The sequence below is a fragment of the Pelophylax lessonae genome (assembly GCF_965119305.1).
Source record: "Pelophylax lessonae genome assembly, chromosome: 5".
Taxonomy (NCBI): Eukaryota; Metazoa; Chordata; class Amphibia; order Anura; family Ranidae; genus Pelophylax; species Pelophylax lessonae.
Genome location: NC_138772.1, coordinates 219959455 through 219987439, shown reverse-complemented (window position 1 = coordinate 219987439; position 27985 = coordinate 219959455). Strand labels below are relative to the sequence as shown.

General features: G+C 45.4%; 1 protein-coding gene across 2 annotated transcripts in view; it reads right to left on the bottom strand.

Annotated features, from left to right (window-relative positions):
* The window catches only part of GRB10 (growth factor receptor bound protein 10), a 515930-nt gene that overhangs the window by 92058 nt on the left and 395887 nt on the right, over positions 1 to 27985 (bottom strand). For both annotated transcript variants that reach the window (XM_082259307.1, XM_082259308.1), the window contains exons 8-9: positions 23543 to 23680; positions 11184 to 11294 (exon numbers count right to left, since the gene is read on the bottom strand). In XM_082259307.1, coding sequence (XP_082115433.1) covers positions 11184 to 11294; positions 23543 to 23680 — 249 coding nt within the window. The remainder of the gene's footprint in view (positions 1 to 11183; positions 11295 to 23542; positions 23681 to 27985) is intronic.

Below are 27985 nucleotides of genomic sequence, written 5' to 3'. Positions count from 1 at the left end.
AACCCTCGCCAAGGCTAAATCCAGAGTCAAGCCCAGATAAAACCAGTCACAGAACCAGAGTCAGTGCAGATTTCTTGAAATTTATGTTCCAACCGAACTCCTGCAGAGTTCTGACCATGATCATCAGATCCCCAACAAGGCTGAATGAGAGTCCGCTTTCAACAGGAGATCATCCAGGTACCCCAGTACCGCAATCCCCTGCCGGCGCAGAAGTGCTAACACCGAAGCTAGTACCTTGGTAAACACTTTGGGAGCGGAGGCGAGACCAAAGGGTAACGGCACAAATTGATATTGCTCCTCTGCTACCGCAAAGCGAAGAAACTGCTGGTGTGCAGTGTAGATAAGGATTTGTAGATATGTGTCCTTGATATCTATGAAGGATAAGAAATCTCCCTAATGCAGAGACGCCACTACCATCCATTGGGGCACTGTTGTGGCGAGGCCTAGTTCTGGACTATACCTGCTCATGCTCGCTGGCCAGGCTGGGAGACCTTAAGGATCTAGATCCAGTGCGAAACCGCAGCCGGTTGTTGCTCTTAGTTCCTCTGGATCTTGGTCCTCAGGAACTAACTAGTTAAAAAATAAAATCACAAACTTTCCCTGTTAGTTTTTTTTCCTGCCTAGTGCCTATTCCTAGGAGGAGTATAACCCTATGAGTCATGAAGATAAGCAGCTGCGTCTGTCGATGAACGATAGAGAAAAATGTATATTATGTGTGTGTATGTATATTATATATATATATATATATATATATATATATATATATATATATATATATAGATTTTTGTAAAATCTTACCGTAAAATCCTTTTCTCTTAGCTCATTGACAGACGTAGTCCTCGGTGATACAGCACCTTCGGGTTATGTTGCCTCCACAGGAGTAGGACTAGACAGGAAATAAAATGCTCTGGCCACACCCTAGGGGCAGTCCCAGAGGGTATACCCTCTCTCTCTCTGCCTCAGCAAATCAGTTATGTCATAAAAGCAGTCTTTAGAGAATTTAACCCAACCCAACTCAAAAAAACAGAGGGGCGGGTACTACGTCTGTCAATGAGCTAAGAGAAAAGGATTTTACGGTAAGATTTTACAAAAATCCATTTTTCTCTATCGCTCATTGACAGACGTAGTCCTCGGTGATACAGCACCTTCGGGAAGTCCCAGAGCAGTATCACAAATGAGGGGTGGGAAAATGGAAATCAAATCCAAATCTAGAAGGCCCAACCGGTGCCAACTAGAAGTTTACAATGCTCATCCTTAATGATGAGACTCAACAAAAAAATTTTCAAACAGAAAAAAACCCTCGAGGTAGACCACCGGTCTCCTCAAATTGCGGCCTGCAAAACCTTGCGGCCAAATGAGGCATCCGCCGATGCCATCACATCAATTTTATAAAATTTTGTAAAGGTATGTACCGACGACCAGGTGGCCACTTTACATACCTGGACCACTGACGCCTGATGGCGAAAGGCCCAGGAAGTACTAAGCGCTCGAGTGAAGTGCGCCCTAACAGGGAACGGAGGATTCCGACCCTTAATAGAATAAGCCTGTACCACCGTCTGACTGATTCATGTAGATATGGTCGCGGCAGACACAGGCAACCCCCTTCAAGGGCTATCCGTGATCACAAAAAGTGAGTCCATCTTACGAAAACCACTTTAGGAAGGAAGGATGGATTCGGAAGAAGAACCACCTTATCCCTATGAACCACCAGATCTGGGGAACGACAGGATAATGCGGCCAGTTCTGACACCCTGCGTAGAGAAGTAATGGCCACCAAGAAGGCCACCTTCTGGGAATGTAAGCAAGGGAATCTCCCTAATATCTTCAAAGAGAAGTTTCTGAAGAACCGACCACACTAAATTAAGATACCAGGCGGTAAGGGTGCCCGCACTGGCGGAGCCAGATGTCGCACCCCCTGGATGAAATTCCGCACCAAGGAATGATTAGCCAAAGGTTTCTTGAAAGAAGATTGCTAACGCCGAAAACCTGACCCTTGATCGTGCTCAAGGATAGTTTCTGCTCAACCCCTTGTTGCAGACAGACCAAAATTCGGGTCACCGAATAGGTATGTGGGGAAAATCCAATAGATTCACACCATGCAATATAAGACTTCCATGTGCTGGAAGTCGCTTTCCTTGCTTTAACTGGAGGTAGGAATAACTGAAGCCGACACTCCCTTGTCCTTCAGTACCTGGGTCTCAATGGCCAGGCCATTAAGCCAGCGACTGTAAAGCAAGATGGAAAATCGGTCCCTGAGACCGCAAATCCTCCCTGAGAGGAAGTCTCCAAGGAGCGTCCGCGACTAGCCTCGCCAAGTCGGCGTACCAGGCTTGACGAGGTCAATCCAGAATTTCCAGAATAACTGGAATTCCCTCCACCTCTATCCTGCGAAGAAGTTCCCGCAGCAACTTGAGAGGATGGAAGGCATGCCGTAGCTGATACTGCCCCCACGGGGCGATCAGCATTTCTGCTGCGTCCGCTAGAGGATCGTGGCGCGAGCTACAAACCTCTGCACCTTCCTGTTAGGCCAAGGTGCCAACAGATCCACATCCGGGATGTCCCAATGAAGGGACAGCTAGGGAAAAAACCTCTGGATGAAGAGGCCATATGCGATTGGATCCGAATCGGGCTGCTCTAGAGCTGCTCGATCTAGTAAATCAGACAAAATCTGATCGCTCTCAATTCCGATACCCTTATTGGTAATCTGGATACTAATCGGAAGAAATGACTTCCCCTGGTTGAGCATCGGAGACTTCCTGGTCCGCTCGCTCAACCGGATCCGATTGTCCAGGGAATCGGAATTCTGATTCCATTAAAAAAGAATCTCCTTCAGGAGAATTCGGGTATGAGACTGGGTATACGGTACTGCCTCTAAGAAGGCCACCATCAGTCCCAGCCAATTGACGGACAGCAACATCCGAATCGTTGACTGAACCTTCTGGAGTTTCCCAGCAAGGAGAAACTTTCTTGCCCAGGATGTATCCAACCTTAGGCCCAGATAGTTCAGTCTACTGGTGGGAACCAGGGATGATCTTTGGGAAAGCGAAAAAACGCTGATGTCCTGCGATGATGGGGATATAAAGATAGGCATCCTATATGTCTATGGACGCCAGGAAATCTCTTTTATGCAGGGAGGCCACCACTGTACGGATGGACTCTATTTCTTCCCAAGTCCAGATTTGGACGCACCTTGCCCTCTTTCCTGGGCATTGTGAATAGGTTCGAATAGAACCCCTGAAACCGTTCAATGTTAGAAGGGCAGAATCGCACCGGTGGAAGTGATCGAAACTCGATCCTGTGTCCTCCAGAAACCGGTGAAGACATCCCCCCCCCACCCCAGAGATGGGTAGGGGCGCATCAGGCTATATTCTTCAGGCTTGGCTGAGCCGGACTCTTTGTTTACCCGACCAGCGCCCTTTGAAACCCCTCTAAAGGGGCTTTGGAGGGTTTCGCCTTATCGCCCGCCCTCGCGGAACGAACAACTCTATATGAGCAGAAAAGGAAGGTCCTCGTTAGTTACGAGGTCTTTTTATGCTAACAGTCTGTGGCAAGACAGCAGGTGGTACCGTCTATCCTATAAAGAGGAATTCCTCAAACGGATAGCACCTAGCCATGCGTTTGGAAATAACAGGGGTTCGTTTCAAAACGACCCCATTTGGGTAAAGGAAAATCCTTCGCCCTTTTGGTAGGCTAACAAGTACCAAAAAGGAATCTCAGTCTCAGCTACCTCTGCCGGTGTAACCTCAAGACTAAAGGTTTCCCGGACGGACACAACTAGTGCATCCACCACTCTTGTGCTATGGCGGAGGCAGAAACGTGCTCCTCACTGCTGAGGAGATATTACCTGAGACAACAGCCCTCTAAGAGGGACCTGCAACTGCATTGACCAGCTCCGAATCCGTATCTGAAGTATCTGATAAACAATAGGGGTAGGCGGGGGTTGCTACTTGACCTCCGTCCCTGACAGGCCACCTCCACCCGGGATACCAAAGACTCCAAAATTGCCGATAATGCATTAAAAACAAGTGGGGTACTGGAGGGTCCTGCGGCCACCTTGAGGGGATCAGGTGGGGATACCTATGCGGCAGGGTCAATGATTATACAAGACACTTGCCAGCGACAAAAAATGACAAAGTAAAAAAAAAAAAACTTTTTTTTTTTTTTTTTTTTTGTGTCCCCCAGTCGCAACAGCGCCCCTCAGTGTTACCTGCCTTTTTGGACCCCACAGAGAGAGAGAGACAGACCCCAAGGCTCATCCCTGATGCACAGAAGTTTTCATCAGCTTGCTCAGTGCTTGTCTTGTTACAGACAGGAAGTCTTTGGCCCTATTTCTTGGGTAAAAGAGGCGGCTCCGCCCCTTAACACGCCTGCCGGCTCCTCCCCCTGGCTCCATGAGGTGTTTGAGTCACCTCAAACATGGCCGCCCCCATGCTGGAGACACGAGGCTACACCAAAATGGCGGCCTCGTGCGATCTACCAGACAATGGCAGCGGCCTGCACAGAATAGCGGCATGTCTGCAGAAGGATCTCGGCCTCACAACCCTTCACCCTCATGGTGGTCAGCGTGGTCGGAGGTACCGGACCCTAGCGGGCCGTATGCGGTCCGCTGCTTAGCTGGAGGAATGATCTGGAATGCAGTATACATGTATAGACATCGCCCTGTGGCTACTGACAGGTAGGATACCTTATACTATCACAGTAAAGTTCTAGTACTGCCACTGACTACAATCATTTACACATCTTTACAATTAGATTGTCAGCTCCCAAACCAAGCCTCCTGGCTTCTTGTACACAAAAATCACACTCAATTAGGGGGATCTGTGACATGTTATAGGATAGAGGGGAACCCATCCTTACCATTACAGAGAGGGGCCCGCGTTCACCACAAGACCCGTCAGGGGGAACATAGTACTCACCATACCAGAACCAGGCGGGCGCCAACTCCTGACAGTACCCCTCTCCACTGGGGTGGGAGGGCTGTCGACCAATACGGGCGCCGTGACTCATGGTCTTTGGCGTTTCAGCGAGACGTTTAACTCGCAGGGTCAGTCCCTGTCCAGTGGGACTATGTCGCGGCCGACCCAGCGCGGAGCTAGGGCCTGCACACGCTCGTAGGCTGAACTGGGGTGACCACTGGATCTCAACATCCAGCCCGTCGCCCAGTTCAGCTTTCTTGCTTGAAGATCTCACAGGAACACTGGAGAAAAAAAGCTGTCTTAAAAAATTCTTTTCTAAGAAAAAAATCCTGCCAGGACCGAAGATCCCAGCAAGGTATCTAGGTCCTTACTCCTGACTAGACAGAAAAAAAACTGATTTGCTGAGGCAGAGAGAGAGAGGATATACCCTCTGGGACTGCCCCTAGGGTGTGGCCAGAGCATTTTATTTCCTGTCTAGTCCTACTCCTGTGGAGGCAACATAACCCGAAGGTGCTGTATCACCGAGGACTACGTCTGTCAATGAGCGATAGAGAAATATATATATACATATACACACACACACACACACACACACACATATATATACACACACACACACATCTACATACATATACACACATACATACACATATATACATATACACACATACACACACATATATACATATACACACACATATATACATATACACACACATATATACATATACACACACATATACACACACACATATACACACACACATATACACACACACACACATATACATATACACACACACACACATATACACACACACACACACACACACACACATATATATACACACACACACTCACATATATACATATCTATACAGTGGGTACGGAAAGTATTCAGACCCCCTTAAATTTTTCACTCTTTGTTATATTGCAGCCATTTGCTAAAATCATTTAAGTTCATTCTTCTTCCTCATGAATGTACACATAGCACCCCATACTGACAGAAAAACACAGAATTGTTGACATTGTTGCAGATTTATTAAAAAAGAAAAACTGAAATATCAAATGGTCCTAAGTATTCAGACCCTTTGCTGTGACACTCATATATTTAACTCAGGTGCTTTCCATTTCTTCTGATCATCCTTGAGATGGTTCTACACCTTCATTTGAGTCCAGCTGTGTTTGATTATACTGATTGGACTTGATTAGGAAAGCCACACACCTGTCTATATAAGACCTTCCAGATCACAATGCATGTCAGAGCAAATGAGAATCATGAGGTCAAAGGAACTGCCTGAAGAGCTCAGAGACAGAATTGTGGCAAGGCACAGATCTGGCCAAGGTTACAAAAAAATGTCTGCTGCACTTAAGGTTCCTAAGAGCACAGTGGCCTCCATAATCCTCAAATGGAAGACGCTTGGGACGACCAGAACCCTTCCTAGAGCTGGCCGTCCGGCCAAACTGAGCTATCGGGGGAGAAGAGCCTTGGTGAGAGAGGTAAAGAAGAACCCAAAGATCACTGTGGCTGAGCTCCAGAGATGCAGTCAGGAGATGGGAGAAAGTGGTAGAAAGTCAACCATCACTGCAGCCCTCCACCAGTCGGGGCTTTATGGCAGAGTGGCCCGACGGAAGCCTCTCCTCAGTGTAAGACACATGAAAGCCTGCATGGAGTTTGCTAAAAAACACCCGAAGGACTCCAAGATGGTGAGAAATAAGATTCTCTGGTCTGATGAGATCAAAATAGAACTTTTTGGCCTTAATTCTAAGCGGTATGTGTGGAGAAAACCAGGCACTGCTCATCACCTGTCTAATACAGTCCCAACAGTGAAGCATGGTGGTGGCAGCATCATGCTGGGGGGGTGTTTTTCAGCTGCATGGACAGGACGACTGGTTGCAATCGAGGGAAAGATGAATGCGGCCAAGTACAGGGATATCCTGGACAAAAACCTTCTCCAGAGTGCTCTGGACCTCAGACTGGGCCGAAGGTTTACCTTCCAACAAGACAATGACCCTAAGCACACAGCTAAAATAACGAAAGGAGTGGCTTCACAACAACTCCGTGACTGTTCTTGAATGGCCCAGCCAGAGCCCTGACTTAAACCCAATTGAGCATCTCTGGAGAGACCTAAAAATGGATGTCCACCAACGTTTACCATCCAACCGGACAGAACTGGAGAGGATCTGCAAGGAGGAATGGCAGAGGATCCCCAAATCCAGGTGTGAAAGACTTTTAGCATCTTTCCCAAAAAGACTCCTGGCTGTATTAGATCAAAAGGGGGCTTCTACTAAATACTGAGCAAAGGGTCTGAATACTTAGGACCATGTCATATTTCAGTTTTTCTTTTTTAATAAATCTGCAACAATGTCAACAATTCTGTGTTTTTCTGTCAGTATGGGGTGCTATGTGTACATTCATGAGGAAGAAGAATGAACTTAAATGATTTTATCAAATGGCTGCAATATAACAAAGAGTGAAAAATTTAAGGGGGTCTGAATACTTTCCGTACCCACTGTATATAGTTATATTATATATTAAAAAGATTCCAACAGCATGTTGTTCATAAATTAAAAAATCTTCCAAATTAAACACCAGCTGTGTTGTGCATGCTTACACCCCATGCAGATAGTGAATGCTCAACTCCAATCATTGACCTCTACAGTAAATTACGGTCAAAATGCGCTTCATTTGCCCCTCCCTCCTGGGCTATGATCAAAACTGAATTCTGGACAGACTCCTTGCGTCACCGCTTACATCACACTCCTAGGCATATACCATTTAAAACAAAAATGGGGCTAAATTATTTTCCGTACAGAAAAAAATAAAGCTTAACCACTTAAGCCCCAGCCCTATTTCGGACACTTTTTGTTTACAAGTTAAAACCAGTATTTTTTCCTAGAAAACTACTTAGAACCCCCAAACATTATATATATATTTTTAGCAAAGACTCTGGAGAATAAAATGTCGGTCATTGCAAAATTTTTTGTCACGCGGTATTTGCGCAGCGGTCTTTAAAACGCCATTTTTTTGGAAAAAATTTGAAAAAAAATCACATTTCACTGCATTTAAAAAATACTAAACAGTAAAAAGTTAGCCCATTTTTTTTGTATATTGTGAAAGATGGTGTCACGCCGAGTAAATAAATACCCAACATGTTACGGTTAAATATTGCGCCCCCCCGTGGGATGGCGACAAACTACAGTCAATAGAGATCTCAATCGGCGACGCTTTAAATTTATTTAACGGTTACCAGTTTAGAGTTAGAGTGTAGCTCTTTTTTTAAAATTATTGCTCACACTCTGGCGATCGCGGCGATACCTCACATGTGTGGTTTGAACAGCGATTTAATTTGCGGCTCGACTTGCGTATACGTTTTTTTTGTGCGCGAGCTAACGGTGACGGGGGCGGCTAAATTTTTTTTTTTTCCTATTTATTTTTTCTTTTTTTTTAACTTTATTACAGGTTTTTTTTAAAAAAAAAAAATATGATCACTTTTATTGCTATCACAAGCAATGTAAACATCCCTTGTGACACCAATATGTAGTGACAGGTACACTTTATGGAGAGATCGAGGGTCTAAAAGACCCTAGACCCCTCCACTACACTTCCATGTATGCAAAACGCCGAAAACTGCGTTTTTGCATACAGCCGTTTTTAAATTTGCCGCCTTTTGCAGCACAGTAACCCGGAAGTGATGTCATGGACGCAGCCTCCGGGTTACGTCATCGGAGACCCGATCGATGCCGTTTCCGGCATTCATCGGGACTCCATCCAGCCGGCGGATGTGCCAGCTGGGTGCTCGGGGCTCCCAGTGGGACGGGAGCCCCGAGCAAAGCCACGGAAGTAACGATCGGTCGTCACCAGCGGAAAGCCGACCGTCGGCTTTAAACCGCGGTACCAGGATGATGCATCATCCCGGTATAACCCCGCAAAGTCTGCCGACGTATGGGTACGTCAGTATGCGGTAAGTGGTTAAGGTTAAAAGTACACGCACATTAAAAAAAAAAAAAAAGCAGACTAAGTGCCAGTTCACACTGCAAATCACATGTGATGTCTGTGCGATGAAAATTCAGCCATACAGATTGTATGCCTGAATTTGCATCACATTCGGACCAAAGTCGTGCAAGAACCTTTTTTGGTTCGCACCAGAATTGGATGCATCGCATTCTGGCCCAAAGACGTGCAAGAACCTTTTTTGGTCAGCACCAGAATCGAATTGCATGAGTGTCCATATTTATGTGATCCGATTCCTGCCTGAATGGACAGTTCGCACTGCGATATGCAAACAAATCTGGGGGTGTCATAACTTTGCATTGACACTCCCAGCAGTTTGCACATGGCAGTGTGAACTGCCTTGCGAGTCAGGAACCTGCAGTAGGATTCAAAGGGTTCCCACATTGCACCAACGTGAACCGGCAGTTAGTGCTATAAAAATGTTAATGGATACAATGTATGGCACCATCAACTCCTCACCAGACTCTCCTGACCCAAAAAGGGCCGCAATGTGACATCACTGGTGTGGCTTCGCCCCCTTTATGCGTTATGCCCAAATGAAAGGCTTCCTTGGTAAGTCCCTGGTATATGAATTCATTATACACACTGGTGGTTGGAAGCATGATGATATATGGACAATGTTATGCTGGACTTTTTTGAGATGTTTATATTGAGTAGCGCTGGATCATTAGTTTATTGTATACATTAAGGGCTGTGGTGAAATCACTGTTTTAGCTGCAACTTGTGTTTAAATATTGGTCATAGTATAGACATACACTTTAATAAATTTTGACTGCACTGATTGCCTTTTGGTTATAACATTCAGTCCCTTCTCACCAATCTGTCACCCTGTCACATACGCCCAGTGTGGAGACTACAAATGACTAGTCCAACACACATTACATGGGTACACTCCACTGTTGTCACTACCAGGAAACCCTTTCTGATGGACAGCTATGGTTGATGTGCAAGTGGCTGCAAGCCTGCAGGAGATGAGCAAATCTAGTATGCTACAATGGATGAAACGAATGTCCGGGCATGGTTCAATGGCAATTTTTCACATGAGTCTGGTGCCGTTTCATTCACCGATTCAGGTGCAAATTTCTTAAGTGTATCCACCGCACTATGCCCAACATACATTTCTGTAGAAATGGCTGTGCATACAAGTTGGTGCTGACGCAAACATTGGCTGGAACTGAATAGTTAGAGTGTGAGAATGCCACCAGCACCATGTAAAACCAAAATGGGTCCAAAGCTTTATTCAGAAATCACATTGTTACAGCAAATTGCAAAGTTTTGGAGCCTCACAGAACCCCATTCATTAGGCATGCGTCGCGTGCTTCATGAAGAGATCCCGCGAAGCTCCGAAACGTTGCAATTTGCTGTCAAGATGTGTTCGCTGAATAAAGCTTTGGACCCATTCTGGAGATCCATGAATGTAGTGACATTCACTCAATTTTAAGTGTATGAAACTTGAAAATCGCACCTGAACCGGACTCCTAAATCGTACAGGATTTTTGAAAAATGTACTGCGGCCAGCCTGCAGATATATGGACTGGCTCAAATAGAGAACCGGTTTGGTTCACATGTCATGCAAATTAGATGCGGTTCAAAACGCATCCAATTTGCATATGTGAACCAAGGAGGTTTTATTGAAAAAATAAAAGAAAAACTGCAATGGTTTCGAATACACAATGCTTTAGGAAACCAAAGGTCATTTAGTTAGGGTTTTGAAGTACCTTAAAGTATCTGTGTCATAGGAACCTACCATACCTAAATTCATGCCCGAAATGAGTTTAGCTTTACAGAAAACCTCATCTTTATGTCCACTGGGGCATTTGGGATAAAATACAACCAGTTCACAATCTACATAGAGTAGCCCCAAGACAATACAGTATAATGTAACCACTTACATGAGGAAAAAAAAAAGTTCATAATAAAAATTTTCTATGCATGGCTGTGGAGTTAACTGAATAAGAAAAAGCCTATAGTGAAGAGCTATAAAAACACAACAGCTCACACGGAAGCTGCACATTAACTCATTTTCTTTAGAAAAGTACTTTGTACCTAGAGCAGAAACTCCTCTGTCTAGGTTGTCATATGCAAAGTTACTGTAGTAGACATTCTGGTATATTACCAATTATTTAGCAACCTTTTATAAACATGGCACACTGTAAATTGAAAATTAGGTCTACAATCTACAAAAAAAAAAAAAAAGTGTCTTTCTAGGCCACACTAAAATGTATTTAGGGACTGGATAAATGGGTTTTTACCTTGACACAGAATCCAAAATCTGTTGGTGAGTTATACAGCTTCTTACAGGATATCAGTGAATAAATATTGCTATCTTCTAAGTCTGATATTCCCTGTAAATGTCTTGGTTCCTGTATAAGAAAAAAAAAAGTCAACTGAAACAGGAGTTCATGATGCTCACTGATATTTCCAAGGAATGGTGAGAGCTTAACTTTTGTTCATTAGCAACCCCACTGAATAGAACAGCACCCCATTCTGTTTTTGTAGGGAATTCAGACTCTCCTCTCTGCTTTAGGACAAAACCCTGGCTTTGCTTACATGTTTCCAAGATAAACATGCATAGACTGACAGCTAGGAAGCCCTATACCAAGATACTGCATGCGCCCACTTGAATTTCTTCACGTGGACCTGAGTGTGAGGTCTCCTGCTTAGATTAACAGCACTTAAAATAAGGTAGACTGGAATGATAAACACAGCATGAACTCTCAAAGGATCAGGCTGAAGCTTTCCAGAGATGAGGAAGATTAACATGCACTTATTGCATTCTTAAACTTTTGGTCTGCTCTGGTCCAGTCACGTGATGCTGTGTCAGTGAGCGGCAGCTGCAGGGGAGAGGAGAAAGCACCAACAATGACTGGCCATGGGAACCTATGGGTGATGTCATAGCTCCTGGAATTCCGTTGCAGAGCACTCCTTGACACAGGAGCCAGAGCTGCAGAATCACATGACTGGACCAAGTTTACAGATTTTTTTTTACATAGGATAGGTAGGTGGGAGGGAAAGTTTTTCAGAATAGTTAAAGTTAAAAACTTAAATTCCAATTTTTTCTCTCTAGATGTAAACTTTTCCCAATTTTGTAAAAAGGTCTTTAAAAACCAGGACGACAATTTGTTACAATTTACAATTACAACTATATTGTTATACCTAAACACTGCATAAGGCAAAATACCTTTCATATCTGATTGAAGCATTACTTTATATAGGGTCTCTAAACAAGATGACAATTTGTTACAGTTTGTTACAGTTTTTGAATTCTGTTGTATTGTGAGGCATTTTAACACTTTTTGGTGAGCAGAAGAATCTCCACATTTAAACTGACCATTTTTTTTTCATTATAAATAAAATCTCTCCATCCACACAGAGGTAGATGACAGAATCTCCCCACTGGTGCATCCTATATGGAAAGAAATCCCACAGATGTAAGGAACTCACATATGAGGTTATAAGCAGGCATAAAAACAGTAAGTAATTAAAAAGGTCACCAAGTAGTGAATATATATGGATTATTTTTGGAGGGGGGGAATTTTTACTTGCCTGTAAATTCCGTAAGAGTACAGTACAGGGCATTGGCAACTAATTCATAAACTGTGGGTTATAGGCTTGTATCTTAGGTGATTGTACACTAAAAGATTAGAACAACCCCCCCCCCCAAAGGGCACCTCCCCTATAACCTTACCCCACTCTGCATCCTCAGTTTTGTAGAAAGCAATGCAGAGCAAGGAGCAAAGGCCTGTTTCTTGTTCTGTACTCTAAGATACAGGATTTACAAGCAAGTCGAAATTCCTCTAAGCCTAATCATCCAGTACAAGGCATGGGCAACCTTTTTCATACACCTAATGACGTACCCAAGCAATGAATACAAGGGTGGGCAAAAACTAGGCAAACTGAATTGAGCGAATGAGCCTAATAGCAGCAGCGGTAAAAGACCCAGATTTAGAGTGCTGCTGCAAGAACTTTGCGGCTGAAAGCTGGAACTGCAGAAGATGGGACATCAATCTCATAAAACGAACTATGAACTGAAGACCAGGTCAGGGCTTTACAGAGGTGGGAAACAAGAGGCTGGAGGCCTAAAAGCCCAGGATACTCCAACAGATCTAGTGAAGTGGGCCCCTAACAGAACAGGAGAGTTTTTGTTTGAATACATGCTCTTTTAATCAAATGCCTTATCCACTGTGCAATGGTGGATTTAGAAGCAAGTTGCCCCTTGCGAGGTCCCCAAAGAACAAGCAAGGTATCGGTTTATCTATTTGAAGCAGTGGCTTTGTGGTTTGAAGTTTAGGCATTATAGAGATACTTAATTTGAATGCTTAGGAGCAGGGCATAAGGATGGTAGAACAATGTGTCCTCATTGAGATGGGACTCTGAAACTACCTTTGGATGAAAGGATGGTCTAGGGCCTAATACAAGCTTGTCTGGTGTGTGCTAAGGTGCCCGTTTTACCACAGGCTCTCCAGCAGATTGAGGTGGATGTTTGGTAGATTTTTGCTGGTCTGTGTGGTGTTAAGTACTATCTATGTATAGTTTTTTTGGTACAATTCACAGTGGTTAGAGCATCGAGATGCTTCGTGGGTGAGTTGGAAGGCTTTCTGCCACATAGTGGGAGTGGGCTTGATTTTTAATTCAGTTTCCCATTTTTGAAGGGTGGTAATTTGGGAAAAGGGTCTTTGATCATTAAGAGCATTGTACAAAGTGGCGATACTGTGCTTTGGGTATGTGAGATGAGCATAGAATTTGTGGAGCGGATCAGAGATCGAGATTACAGGGAGTTTGGATGACTGAAAGAAGTGTTGCAGTCTCATGTAGGTGAAATTTTCTGACTCAGGGAGGCTGAATTTATTTTGGAGGGTACTGAAGGGTTTCAGTGGTTGTTGTGATGTCTAGTACGGACCTAATTCTGGAGGTGTGCCAGCGTTGGAGTTTGAGATTAGGGATCAGGTTCTCTAGTGCTCTGAGTGGAACAGGATGATTGTGTAGGGGTAGGTTTGGCGGTGATTTATTCACATATTGGGCCTAGGGGAGAAGTGATGCTCGAATAGCTGGGGGAGAGGGTGTTGTAGTTGGTGGGTAACCTGCAGAGGGGAAGAAGTGGAAGTCAAGTCAAGTGGTTTGCTAGTCACAATGTATGATGCTTCTATATTTGACCACAATTTGTCTGGGGAAGGGTGCCACCAACAGTATAATTGGTCAAGGATAGTTGCATAATAGTAGGCTCATATCGGGGAGCCCGACTCCACCTTGCTTGTGATGCCTAACTAATATGTGTTGGGCACATCTTGGGGGTTTTCTATCCCAAATTAATTTTTTGATCTGCCTATGGATGGAAGCAGGATTTGGGGATCGGAATTACTATGGTTCGAAACAGGTATAGTAGTTTGGGTAGGATAAGCAACTTGAAGGATGCCATTTTTCCCATTTTAGATAGACCGGAGGTTCTTAATTGTTTAAGTGGGGAAGTTGCATTTGAGACTCTTTGTAATTTAGGTCATGAAGAAGTTGGGGAGCTTGGGAGAGCTTAATCTCTAAATAGGGAATAGATTGGTTACCCAATGTGAAGCGGAGACTGGCTTTTAGTAGAGCTTATTGTTTGTCGGGGAGATTCAGAGGGAGGATTACGGACTTAGTTTAGGTTGTAGAGAGATGCTATTCCAAATTGATATAGAATTTTTAGAATTGCCGGCAAGGAATGGGGAGGGGGTCAGAAACCAGGAGAATGAGTTCGTCTGCAAAAGAAACTGATCTTAGGATCAGTGTCGCAGCAAGAAATTCCAGAGATACGGGGGTCGTTTCTGGTTATTGAGGCTAAGGGTTCCATCAAGAGGGCAAAGATAATGGGGGACAATGGGCAACCTTGAGGGGTGCCATTAAAGATCCCAAAGGGTTTAGCTAGGGAGCCCTCTGAGAATACTCTTGCTGATGGTTGAGAGTATAGGGAAAGTATTGCTGATTGAAACCAAACCGACAATGCCAAATTTGGAGAGGACTGCTCTCAAACCCCCAATGTACCCTATCAAATGCCTTATCTGCATCCAAGGATAGAAGCAGAGAAGGCATTAGTGTTTGAGTGGCTCAGTGAATTAGGTCTTGGACTGTGTGCGTTGCAACAGGGGCCTGCCTATCTGTTATGAACCGAAATATTCAATGACAAAGTCGTCTTCTACTGGAGTTTTGCTGCGGGGGAGAGATTTATTTGCCTTAAGAGTTTTTCGGTTGTGAAGGGCTGGGATAGTTGTTGAAGTTGATCTTGTGTGATGGACGGTATCTTGGCTGAAAATAAAAAAATTGTTGAATGAGAGATTCAGTTAGTTGGGGAATGGTTGAATCTGATGTTATTGTAGAGGATTGAGTAGTAAATGGCTGAAGGCGTCAGCTATGTCTTGGGGGTTGGTTAGTAACTGGTTGGTAGTAGGGTGGTATAGGGACGTAATTTTACTTTTGGTTCTTTCGTCTTTAACATGCCAGGAGAGTAAGGCCATAGCCTTATTGCCCAAGGCGTAAAAATTGGCTTTGCTAATTTTAAGGTTTGCTTCAAATTTATGGAGCAGAATTGAACATTGTTTTGTCTCCAGGCGAGACGTTCCATAGCTTTGTCATGGGAGGGGGATTGTTTATTAATCTTTTCTAAGAGGTCAATTTGAGATTGGATCTCTTCAATTTGCCACGTCCTCTGTTTTTTAAGCTTACTGTGCAGCTTGATAAGAACTCCACGCAGATATGCTTTGTAAGTAGACCAAAGAACAGATCTGTCAATGTCTGGGTTATCACTGAGTTCAAAGAAGGTGTTATGTTCCACAGATATGGTTTGGATGTTATCAGGGTCAGTAAGAATTGAGGTATTGAGCCTCCAGATGGGTGTAGGACCTGATGAACCTTCCTTTAGGGAGATGGATATTGGTGCGTGGTCAGACCACGTAATGGTGCCGATCGACGAGTCTGACATCTTGTAGCGTCTGTTTGTCAATGAGGAAAAAGTCAATACGAGAGTAGGATAACAGGAAGAGAAGAAAGAAAAGTCTCTTTCTGATCCATGATGACATCTCCATATGTCAAATAGGTCATTAGCTCAAAGAAAGGGGTTCAGAGCCGGTGGCGGGTCGAAGACTTGGTATCCATTAGGGTCTCCAACAGTATTAAAGTGGCCGGAAGGCCTGCCATGGTATTTCACTACGGCACTATGCACTTCCCTTTCCCCACTTTTTTATTTGAGTGTTGTTTTCTTTGTTGTGCGTCACTTCACTTTCACCAATTTCTTCCTGCACGACGAGTAGGGTGTGTGTCTTCGGGCCAGCCTTGAAAGTTTTGGGAGGGGGTGGATATGGCCTTCTGGCTTAGTTCGCCTTCTCTCATGGGGTTTCCCTTCGGGGGAGCCCCACCCAGTACTTGGGGTGGGCTGTTTTGGGAGTCCCCCTGGAGAACGGGGTTTGCCTGGTTTCGTCCAGGCAGACCATTTGAAGTAACTTAGTCCCTGTCAGGAGTCTTGCGCCCCGGGGGATCAAGGTCAGGGTCCAACCTCTTCAGAGGTCAGACCATTTCGCACACCCTGTGCATTTTTTGTGTTCTTCACGTTTGCGTGTGTGCACTTTATGCCCCGGGTGATAGTCTTGAGTGTGTTCACACACCACGGGCTTTAAAAAAAAAAAAAAAAACATTAAAGTCGCCTCCCATACTCCCATACTAAGGGGTAAAGGTAAAGGGGACTCCCATACTCCTGGAATGTGAACAGCTGGAACAAAGCGTTCCGCCCATCGGAGGATGCCGGTCACTTCCAAGGCCGCAAGGACACTTTTTGGTGCCCCCTTGGTGATTGACATAAGCCATGGCTGTGACATTTTCCGATTGAATACGCACTGGACAACCCTGAAGGTACTCGGTCCAATGGACTAGGCAAAGCCTGATCGCTTTCAGCTCCAGTACATTTATCGGTACCCTGGATTCTTCCAGGGACCAGACTCCTTGAGCAGAAAACCTACTAAGAACCCCTGCCCAACTGGACAGACTGGCATCCATGGTGACAATTGTCCAATATATAGGAAGGAAGGATTTCCCTTGTTTGAGCATCGGGGACCGAAGTCACCAGATCAAGGACTCCCCGGGCACCTGGCTCAGATGGATCTGATTGTCCAGGGAATTTGAATTCTTGTTCCATTAGAGAAGGATTTCCTTCTGGAGGATTCTCATGTGGAATTGAGCGTAGGGGACCGACTCGAAGGACGACCCCATCAGTCCCAGAACTCATACAGGTCCGAAGGGATGACCATTTGCTGGACAGCAATAGCTGAATCGCAGTCTGGAGTTTTTGAAGTTTGTCCAGAGGAGGAAACACCCTGGCTGAGGAAGAGTCCAAAGTAAGGCCCAGATAGTCCTGTCTCATGGAAGGGACCAGGGATGACTTTCGAAGGTTTAGAATCCACCCGAACGACTCCAGAGTTCTCATGGTGATCTCCAAATTTGTCACCTGCACCGCGGAAGACTTCACACGGAGAAGCAGATTATCCAGGTAACCCAGTACCGATATCCCCCGCTGTCGTACCAGCGCCAGGATCAAAGTCAACACCTTTGTGAAGACCCGAGGAGCAGAGGCGAGACCAGTCGCAGCTGTGTCCTCCATTTTTAGGGTCTCACAAACAGATACAACCAGTGCGTCCAATTATCTTGCACGGTGGCGGAGGTAGAGAGGTCATCATCACTATCATAAGAGACAGGGCGCGAGGTAGTGGACCCGGCAGGGAGACCCGCGTCTAGGGTGACTGAATCAGATTCAGAATCTTGTGAATGGAATATGCCTTCAGACAGCAGCAGTCTGAGCATATAAAAGGGTTAGTGATCGTGCCACATCCTAAAATTTATTGAATAGAGAACATGGAAGACTGGGAAGGAAGGATTTTCCAGGCACATAATATAATTAAAATCAATATTTATTTGAATTCCATAAAAAACAAAGGAAGAAAAAACAAATAATGAAAAACATTTACAGTATAAAACAGATTAGGGCCCAAATTGGCTCACCAATCGTGTGTATAACATACAGCAGTTCTAATAAATTTTGATTTTACACAAATACATTGCTGTTAGACATATCCTGAATATAAGAAATAGGCTATAATACATCGAGATCCTGTCAATGGTTGGTCCAATTGGAGGCACCGTCCAGCCAGGGTCAAATGATGGTGACAGAGTAACAATTCAATTGCTCAACATGTTTCGCCTCATAAAGAGGCTTCGTCTGGAGCTTAATTATGAATAAGTATTATGGATAGATTCTGTACACTTGTTATGCAGGACAAAAGTCACCGCAGTGTAATTGGTAGTTATTAACGAAGGGACACGCATGGGCTAGTCAGAGCTTGGTATCATATAGATAAGGCTGGTCCAGGAATGGTAAACACCTGACTGCCATCAATCAATTGAAATTGCTGAGAGCGTTTTCATATAGCTATTTGGGTTGAGCCCGTAAGTTAAGTAATGTAGAAATGAGGTTTGAATTTCCTTTGACCAGCTCTGTCTACATGTCCATGGTGTCCTCTCCGGATGGGGAACCGCTTGTCGGCGGTTCCCCATCCGGAGAGGACACCATGGACATGTAGACAGAGCTGGTCAAAGGAAATTCAAACATCATTTCTACATTACTTAACTTACGGGCTCAACCCAAATAGTTATATGAAAACGCCCTCAGCAATTTCAATTGATTGATGGCAGCCAGGTGTTTACCATTCCTGGGCCAGCCTTATCTATATGATACCAAGCTCTGACTAGCCCATGCGTGTCCCTTCGTTAATAACTACCAATTACACTGCGGTGACTTTTGTCCTGCATAACAAGTGTACAGAATCTATCCATAATACTTATTCATAATTAAGCTGCAGACGAAGCCTCTTTATGAGGCGAAACATGTTGAGCAATTGAATTGTTACTCTGTCACCATCATTTGACCCTGGCTGGACGGTGCCTCCAATTGGACCAACCATTGACAGGATCTCCTTGATGTATTATAGCCTATTTCTTATATTCAGGATATGTCTAACAGCAATGTATTTGTGTAAAATCAAATTCATTAGAACTGCTGTATGTTATACACAGGATTGGTGAGCCAATTTGGGCCCTAATCGGTTTTATACTGTAAATGTTTTTCATTATTTGTTTTTTCTTCCTTTGTTTTTTATGGAATTCAAATAAATATTGATTTTAATTATAATATGTGCCTGGAAAATCCTTCCTTCCCAGTCTTCCATGTTCTCTATTCAGATTCAGAATCTGACACATCACATGAAGCAGGGGTAGGTGGAGGGCGTTTTTTGGCACCTCGCCCATTAAAGGCCACCTCCACCCGGGACACAAAGGAATCCAGGACCGCCAAAAGTGCATCTATGGACAGCTGGGATCCGGGAGGGCCCTGCGGTCTCCTTGAGGGGGTCAGGTGGGTACACTTGTCCTGCAGGGTCCATGTTGCACCAGAAGAACCCGTCGGCAAAAAGTTGAAAACATTTTTTTTTTCCACCCAAGAACATCCCACTGCGCTACAGCGCCCCAAGAGGTCAGGAAGAGCGCACTGAAGACCCCCAGCAGAGAGAGACCCCCCCAGACTCACCACCCTTCACCAAAGATTCACCAGGGAGGCCCAGAACGTCAGCACAGCACGTGTCTGCATCGATCTCGATCCTCAGAGAAAGATCCGAGTGTCAGCACTAAGGTAAAGGGATGGGCTCCACCACCAGAAAAAACGCCTCTAGGAACTCCCATAACATGGCCACCAGTGAAATTCACTGCAAAATGGCTGCCGGGTGTACCAATATGGCCGCCGCATCTTGCAGAGCACATGGGCTACAAGAAAATGGCGGACTGCTGAGTTACTGAGGACCCTCGTAGGGGACCCCCCAGCCTCCTGCATGGGATCGACAGGAAAGGGGGCCCTTGGGACAGGTAAAACCCCCCAGACAATCGTAAGTCCGTCGCCGCACCGCCTCCACCGTCGGCCTGAAGCTCAGTCCCAGCCCCCGGGAGTAGTTACAAACGTCCCATAGCCCCAGTAGTGTGTGTGGGGGGGGGGGGGGGAAGACAAGTAGGTAGGGGGGTGCATGACAGAACAGAGAGGAACCCGGGGTTGTGAGGGTCCGACCATCCTAGGGTGGGGCCGGCGTCCACCCCAAAATCCGCCAGGGGAAGAAGGGGGAACATTTATTTGCCATTCCAGGAAAAGGCGGGCGCTATCTCCTGACAGCCCCCCTCTTCGGCAGGGAGGGGTTCTATCGGCCAATAGGAACGCTGCGACTTAGGCCTAGACCCAGTCGTATGCGACCTAGTGAGATGTTAAACTCACAGGGCCAGTCACTGTCCGATAGGACTGACGCAGCCGACCTAGCGAGGCGCTGGGGTCTGTGCATGCTCGCTGGCCAGATGGGGTGACCACTGGATCTATATATCCTGCCTGTTGCCCAGCTCCGGCTTAGTTACTAGTAGATCTCACATGAAAAAAAATCTGGAGAAAAAACTATTTAGAAAAAAAAAAAAAAACTTTTGCCAGGATCAGAGATCCCAGCAAGGAACTAGGTCCTTACTCCTGACTAGGCAGGTTAAAACTGACATCCTATAGCAGGGAGAGAGGGTTTACCCCCTGGGACTGGAATTTTTTCCTGCCTAGTGTCCTACTCCTGTGGAGGGGCAGTATAACCCCTACTGATATGAAGATCAGAGACTGCGTCCATCAAGGAATGATAGAGAAAAGATGGCCCCCGTCTAGCACATGGTGCCTTGCCCTTAGAGCAGTGGTCCTCAACCCTGGCCTACAGGGCCCACTAACAGGCCAGGTTTGCAAGATAACTGAAATACATCCCAGGTGAGATCATTTGCTGCTCAGTGATTGCAGTACTCTAGTCTGCATCTCCCCAAGGTAATACTTAAAATCTGGCCTGTTAGTGGGCCCTGAGGACCGGAGTTGAGGACCACTGCCTTAGAGGATTGAGGGAGAAGAGCACTCTTCCCACCCGTAAGGCCTTTGATCAACTTATCCAGGGAGGATCTAAACAACCTGTCCCCAGTAAAGGGAAGGTCATTAAACTTTTTGGAAGCCTGGTCCGCAGACAAGCTTTTTAGCCACACCAAGCCTTTAATAGTAATCCCCACCACGGACACACTGGCTACTAGTGGAGCCGCATCCAGCTACGCATCACATATATACAGAAGAGCTTGAGCCATTTGATCCAAGAGCTGTTCCGTTTCCAAGACCCCTTTTAGTAGCTTCACCCCTTCAGTGATGTCTAACAGGGTGGTCACAAAAATTGGTTTCAATATTGAGCCCATTAACACGTGTATATGGTGGGGCAGAGACTCAATCCATCTTTCAACGGGGTCCGTAAAGGCCAAGGATTCTTCCACCAGGACCACAGTAGACTTATTCAGTCTGGAAACTGGATGATCCACATTTGGTTGGCATGGTCCACCGAGTAAAGACCTTATCCGCAAAGGAATAACGGCGTTTAAAATGCTTGGGCACCACTAACATGTGCTTGATGCGCCCCCACTGTTCTTTGACAATATTGTCAAAAAAATCCAGACTGGGGAACACTTTGCACGATTTCTGGGTGCCAAAAGACACCTGCTTTCCTGACACTGTAGACTCATCCGCCATTTTTAAAGTTTCTCGCAATGAAACTATAAGTGCTTCCATCAATGCGCTTTCCCACGCAGCAGCGGACGAGGACAGGTCCTCTTCGCCTTTAGAATGCGATGACAGAGCCACCAGGAAGGGGTTGTGTCTGCGGCAGCCACATCTGCCTCTGAATCTGAAGATACAACAGAGGGAGGCAAAGGGCGCTTACGGCTAGTGTTACTTTTTAACACTAAATCCACTTTTGACACTAGGCTTTCCAAAACTGCTGTAAAAGCTGACAGGGGCTGCAACCCAGAAGATTCCGCAGTCGCACTGAGGAGGTCTGTAGGTGAAACTTTGTCCTGGGACTCCATTTACACTAAATTTAAAAATATGTAGTATCACTTTAAAAAAGTCGCAAACATGTGAATCGCACCGCTGCACTGGTGGTACAACAAGTCCCAGCCTAACACAGTCTGTTAGCAGTGTGTGTGAGGAAACCCACAAGAGACCCCAAAAAACATTTCCAAACCGATCAGGAGGCTTGCAGAAATGATCTCTGTAGAGCAGAAAGAACGATCTGACACAGGAAGTGAAAGCACCTAGGTCATGCCTACCCATGTTATCCAGCGCCGTTGACCACAATAAAATGGCCGCTCCATGCATTCCTATAGGGAAGATTTAGAAAATGGCTGCCCATACATTACAATGAGGGATTCTGACATTAATGCCGGGCAAGTCTACAGCAAAATGGCGACCCCCACGGCATGCCATGCAGTCTCCAGGACCCCTGGGGGGGGGGGTCATAAAACAAAGGCATCGGGTGGTCCAGAGAAAATGCCCTCCCCCCCCGCAGAACCGCTGCAGCAGCCGCAATATATCTGCTCCCCAAAAGGTAGGAACCTGTATGGGGGGCCCAGTAAACCCGAGGCCAGGGGAACCAAGGAACACCCGAGGGTCCGACTGTTCCATGCAGGGGGCCCACATCCATCCTGAGATCGCCAGCGAATTGGGGGGGACACTTACCATACCATGGAATCAGGTGGGCACAACTCCAAACACACTACCTCCCACCGAGGATGGTGGTGCTGCTAGCCAAGGGGCACGCTGTGATTCAGGGCGTTCCAGGTAGTTTGCGTCCCAGCGAGATGGTCCACACACGCAGGCTCATCCCCTTCCATCAGGGCTGTCATCGCGAGGCCTAGTGCTGGACTAAAACCTGCTCATGCTCGCTGGCCAGGCTGGGAGACCTTAAGAATCTAGAATATCCAGTCCGAAACCAAGGGCTGTAGCAGAGTGTTTGGAGTTATGCCTGCAGGGACAGTCCCATAGGCACGGTGAAAGCTTTTTCCTGCCTAGTGTCCTATTCCTGAAGGGAGGAGCATAACCCAATGGCTAAGAAGATAAGAAGCTTCATCTGTCAATGAACGATAGAGAAATATATATTTTACACTAGTGAAGTTGGTTTCTCAGGGAAGAAGAGGTCCATCACCTCCAGCTACAGCTGAGGACTCGTGGAAGTAAGGTAAGTTTATAGGAGAGACACCCTAGGGGGGCATGTTTTTGCAAGCTTGGCAGTGTCCAATCACCTGAAGGCATGAGCCTGTAACCAATGGTGTATGAATAAGTTGCCTGTGTTCTGTACTATACATTAACATATAAAGATATAGTGTAGTATCACTTTAAAGTTGAAGCTTGTGTATTGGATTTTTCCTTTTGACATTTGCATGACTGTAATATAGTGTCAAAGGACCCTTATGGACGAATTTTGGACAATTTACTACACAAGTGTTGTACATTGTATGCACCAAGATGAAATATGTTCTAGGCTAGAGTAGAAAATGGGGTTTGGTGGCTGGGGGACCTTATGATGAAATTGTTCTTTTAAGTTGTTAAAAAAAAAAATCCTACTGAAAGCAGTTAAATATGACCCATATGCTGTTAACAAAATTATATTTTAATTGCCTCAAAATGCAGCTTTGCAAGCATTAAAAAAAAAAAAAAAAAAAAAAGATATACCTTTGAGGTTCCTTTAGTAGAGCAATAAAGTCCAGATCTTCTCAGACAAATGAACAGTTTCTTCCATGACTTCTTTCCTACATCTTTAACATACAAGAAGCCTTGTATTTCTGGACAACTGTTGGCATTCAAAAAATTCTGTAAAAAAAAAAAAAAAAAAAATGTATATATAAATATATATATATATGAATAAAAAAAAGTTGGTGACAACCAGATGTTGAGTCCAATATTAGAATCAGCCCTTTAAATCCAAGCATCTTAAAGTCTTTAAAAATGTATCGACTAATTACAGGACAAGGCATATATTTGGCTCTTTAATAAATTATCAGTAAAAATAAAGTTAGAGAGGCACCTAATATAATTTAGACATTTAATGTGCACGCCCTTTGACCAGCTGACCATTTGTAGGATTTATTGCTCAGTCGTTTTTTTCAAAAAAACAATCTTCTCATCCTGCTTTGTCATTCTAATTGCCATTCTAATCACTTATTTGGACTTCCAAGTAGGCGTTCTTATTCAGAAGTCAATAGGAATAAATGCACATGCACCTGGCTGAGGAATATTTCAGAAACACACAATCTAGCCAGGGGCTATATGATCTAAGCGCAACTGCAAGCATTCTTATGACATTTTGTAGCTAAACACCTTTTTATATATTTCTTTTGTGAATCAAATGGGATTACTCATTTATGGAGATTTTTAAGCATGCTAGAAGATCTCTGAAACCAGTGCTTTTTTGGTAATGGTTTGTTTTGAGAAAGCCCCGATCTGTTGAATCTTAAAGTGATTGTAAAGTCAATCAGCCGTCCCCCCCTCTCCTGGCTGGCTGATTGACAGCAGCGGTAGCCAATTGTACCACTCTGCTGTCTCAGCCAATGGGGAGGGGAGTCCTGGGCAGCTGAGAAACTCCTTTAACATCGCTGGATAAAGATGGGCTCAGGTAAGTATTAGGGGGGCTGCTGCACACAGAAGGTTCATCTTAATGTATAGAATGCATTAGGATAAAAAAAAAGTTGTGCCGAGTATTAGGATACCCAGCATGCATGCTAAACCTTACAATTGCATGTGCCCAAAAATCAATTTTTTTCCCCTATTGAGATCTGATGTCTTTTCAAAGTGTTCCATTTTTTGAGCAGTGTATTTAAATTCATGATATTAAGTCGAATATAATACAATTATATTTATATTTTAAGAACTGTCAAATTCGGTTTTGGACAAGTGCATCCTGAATTTTTTGGTTTTCGTCACCAGAATTTTAATTTCGGTGCACCACTAGTATTGTCCCCATTTTTTGTCTCACCGTAAAATCTTTTTCGCTCATGTTCATTGACGGACAGCGCGACATATCTTCATAAGTCGAATGGGTTATGCTGAGCTTTCTAGGAGTAGGACACTAGGCGGAAAAGGGTTAACAGAACTTTAAACTACGCCCATGGGGCAGTCCCAGGTGTTATACTCCCACTTCCTGCTCTAGAATTCAGTTTAGTAATGAGCAGTGGCAGAAGAATACATAACCCAACTCCACAGAGGACACAGGGTGCTGTGTCCCTCAATTAACATCAGAGAAAATAATTTTAAGGTAAGACAAAAATCCAGTTTTCCCTTTCATTCATCGACGGACACAGCTAAACATCTTCATTAGTTGAATGGGACGTCCCAAAGCAGTATCAGCAGGAGGGTTGGGAAACAAATGCAGCAAGAAACAATTCCCAGCAGGGCTAAACATAGCCAACAAGGTAACCCAGGAGCTCAACCAGGAACAACTGGAGCTCACCTGACAAAAAAGTACACCCTCAAGGAGGACTAATCCTCTCCAGCAGTGGCCTGCAAACCCTTGCAACCAAAAGGAGGCATCCGCAGATGCCACACATCCACCTTATAAAAAATTTTGTGAAGATGTACGCGGACGACCAGGTGGCAGCCTTGCAAACCTGCACCACTGACGCCTGGCACTAAGCGCCCACATAAAATTTGCCATAACATGGAAGGAGTATCCTGACCCTTAATGAAATAGGCTTGCACCACCGTCTGCCTATCCATCTGGAAATGGTCACAACAGACACGGCCAGCCCCCAACAGAAGCCATTGTAAGGACAACTCAGTCATCGCCAGGTACATCCTGATTGCCCGAGCCACATCCAAAAAGTAAGTCAAGCTCTTTAGGGTGCTTAGGCTAGGACACAAGGAAGGCAACACATGCCTTATTTAAATGAAAAAAAAGAGACGACTTCTGGAAAGAACGACTGGCAGGGCCGGGGGCACCCTTTTCTCTCCGTGAACCACCAAGGTGAACGACAAGACAAACTGCCAGCTCCAACACCCTACGTGCAGAAGAAAAAGCCACCAAGAAGACCACTTTCTGGGATATGTAAGCAGAGGAATCTCGTGAAGTTCCAGAAGAGGAAAGACATATATCAAATGATACTGGTCCCAAAAGAGCCACCAGTGCATCTGTGGCGTCGGCCAGAGGATCCCAAGACCGTGCCACAAACCCAAGCACCTAACTGTTGAAACAAGAGGCCAACGGGACCACCTCGGGGGGGCCCTACCGGAGACAACAGATGAAACCCTTCTGGAAGAAGTGACCAGTATATTGATCGGTAGTCTGGATTCTTCCAGAGTCCAGACCCCCTGAGCACAAACCGTGTAAAAAAAAAAAAAAGCCACCCTACTCGGACAGGCTAGCATCCGTGGTGATCACCGTCCCGCACAGGGAGATTTACCTGTTCACCGGAGAGCGAACCCTGGCTCAACAGGATCCAAGTGTCTAGACACTGTGTATTCTTGCCCTACATGACAAGAATCTCCCTTGCAAATGTCTTGCGCTGACAGTTTGGAACTCGTCCCATGGGAGGAACAGCCTGGCTTAGGCCGTGTCCAGAACAGGCCCAGATAGTCCAACTAGGTGGACGGAACCAGAACCAATACCTCGAAATTTAATTTACAATCAAATTCATGCAGAGTCCCCACACTAATCACCCGGTTGTCCTTCAGAGCAGTCGGAGACTCTGCTCGCAGAAGATCATCTAGTTACTTCAGTATCGCAATGCCCTGCTGGAACAACAATGCCTACACTAGGGCCAGCACTAAGGAAAAGCCCGAGGGGTTGAGATGAGACCTCGAGAATGCTCCTCACCACAGGAAGCGAAAGAAACGCGGAAGACCGTCATATCTCGGAATATTAAGGCAAGGGTCCTTAATAGCGATAACTGCCAGAAGATCCCCTTGATGTAGGGATGCCATTGTCGATTAGACTCCATTTGGAAAACCTGTACCGGCACAAGGTGGTTCAAAGTTTGAGGTCCAAAATTGGACGTACCTCACTTTTATTTAAGTCTACAGCACCTGGTATTCCCAGGCAGTCTCCTATTCAAGCACTAACCAGGCCCGACGCTGCTTAGCTCCTGAGATCAGATGAGAGCGGGCCCATTTAGGGTGGTGTGTCCGTAGGCTCCTGGGACCTGCAAACATGAAACAAACGTCCCGATTCTCATATTGGAACAATCATCCTTCGTAGTAGCAAGGCTTGCACTGTCACAAAAAGACCTTGCAGGAGGCCTGGGAAAAAGCAGGTTGGAAGGAAAGAACCTTTCTGGAGGAGCTTGTGGACTCACTTGTCTTGAATTAGGAGATCCATGGGTCAGAAGAAGACGAAAAAAAAAAAATCCCCCCCCCCAACTCGGGAAAGTCAAGGACATCATGCATGGGGGGGGGGAAGACACCGACGGAGGGACCGAAGCGACCACAGAAGACATGTGACGGACCAACGTCTCGGCTCTCCTGTCAAAAGGATCTTTTAAACCGGAGACTCCTCTACCAGAAATAGGACCGAATTATCCAGCCTGGAAACTCGAGTCCACCACAGGTAGGACTGCCCACATACTCAAGAGTCTCAAGGGATAATGTCTACCGAAACGTTCAGACACGGTCATATTGGGTTTCGAACTCCTCCACTGGCTCGCTACAATTTTGACACAGTAGGCGGGAAAAGGGAATACCTTGCCGCTTTAAGAGGATCTGCAGGCCCCGAGGGGACTGGCGCCTGACGCAGCAGCAGCTGCATCCTCCATATTTTAAATTGCCTTCACTGATACAATCCGAGCATTCACCAGCACCACCCAGAGTCCTCTGACAGTCGCTGCCCATTCATACAGTCTTCCCGATTGGGTATTGGCCTTCTCCGCACGAGCAAGCTAGGCAGTCATTTTGTTAATACAACAAACATTAACATATAGACACACCCACAGGGGGCCGTCCCTCTGGCCTATATCCTCCAGCCAGTACCACTATAATCCAGTTATGTAGCACGCAGTCCATGAAAACCCCAAAGGGGCGGGGGCGGCAACTTTCAGAGGACTCAGAAAATAATTTTACGGTAAGATTTTACAAAAATTCTATTTTCTCTTACGTCCTCTGACAGTCGCCGCCCATTCATACAGTCTT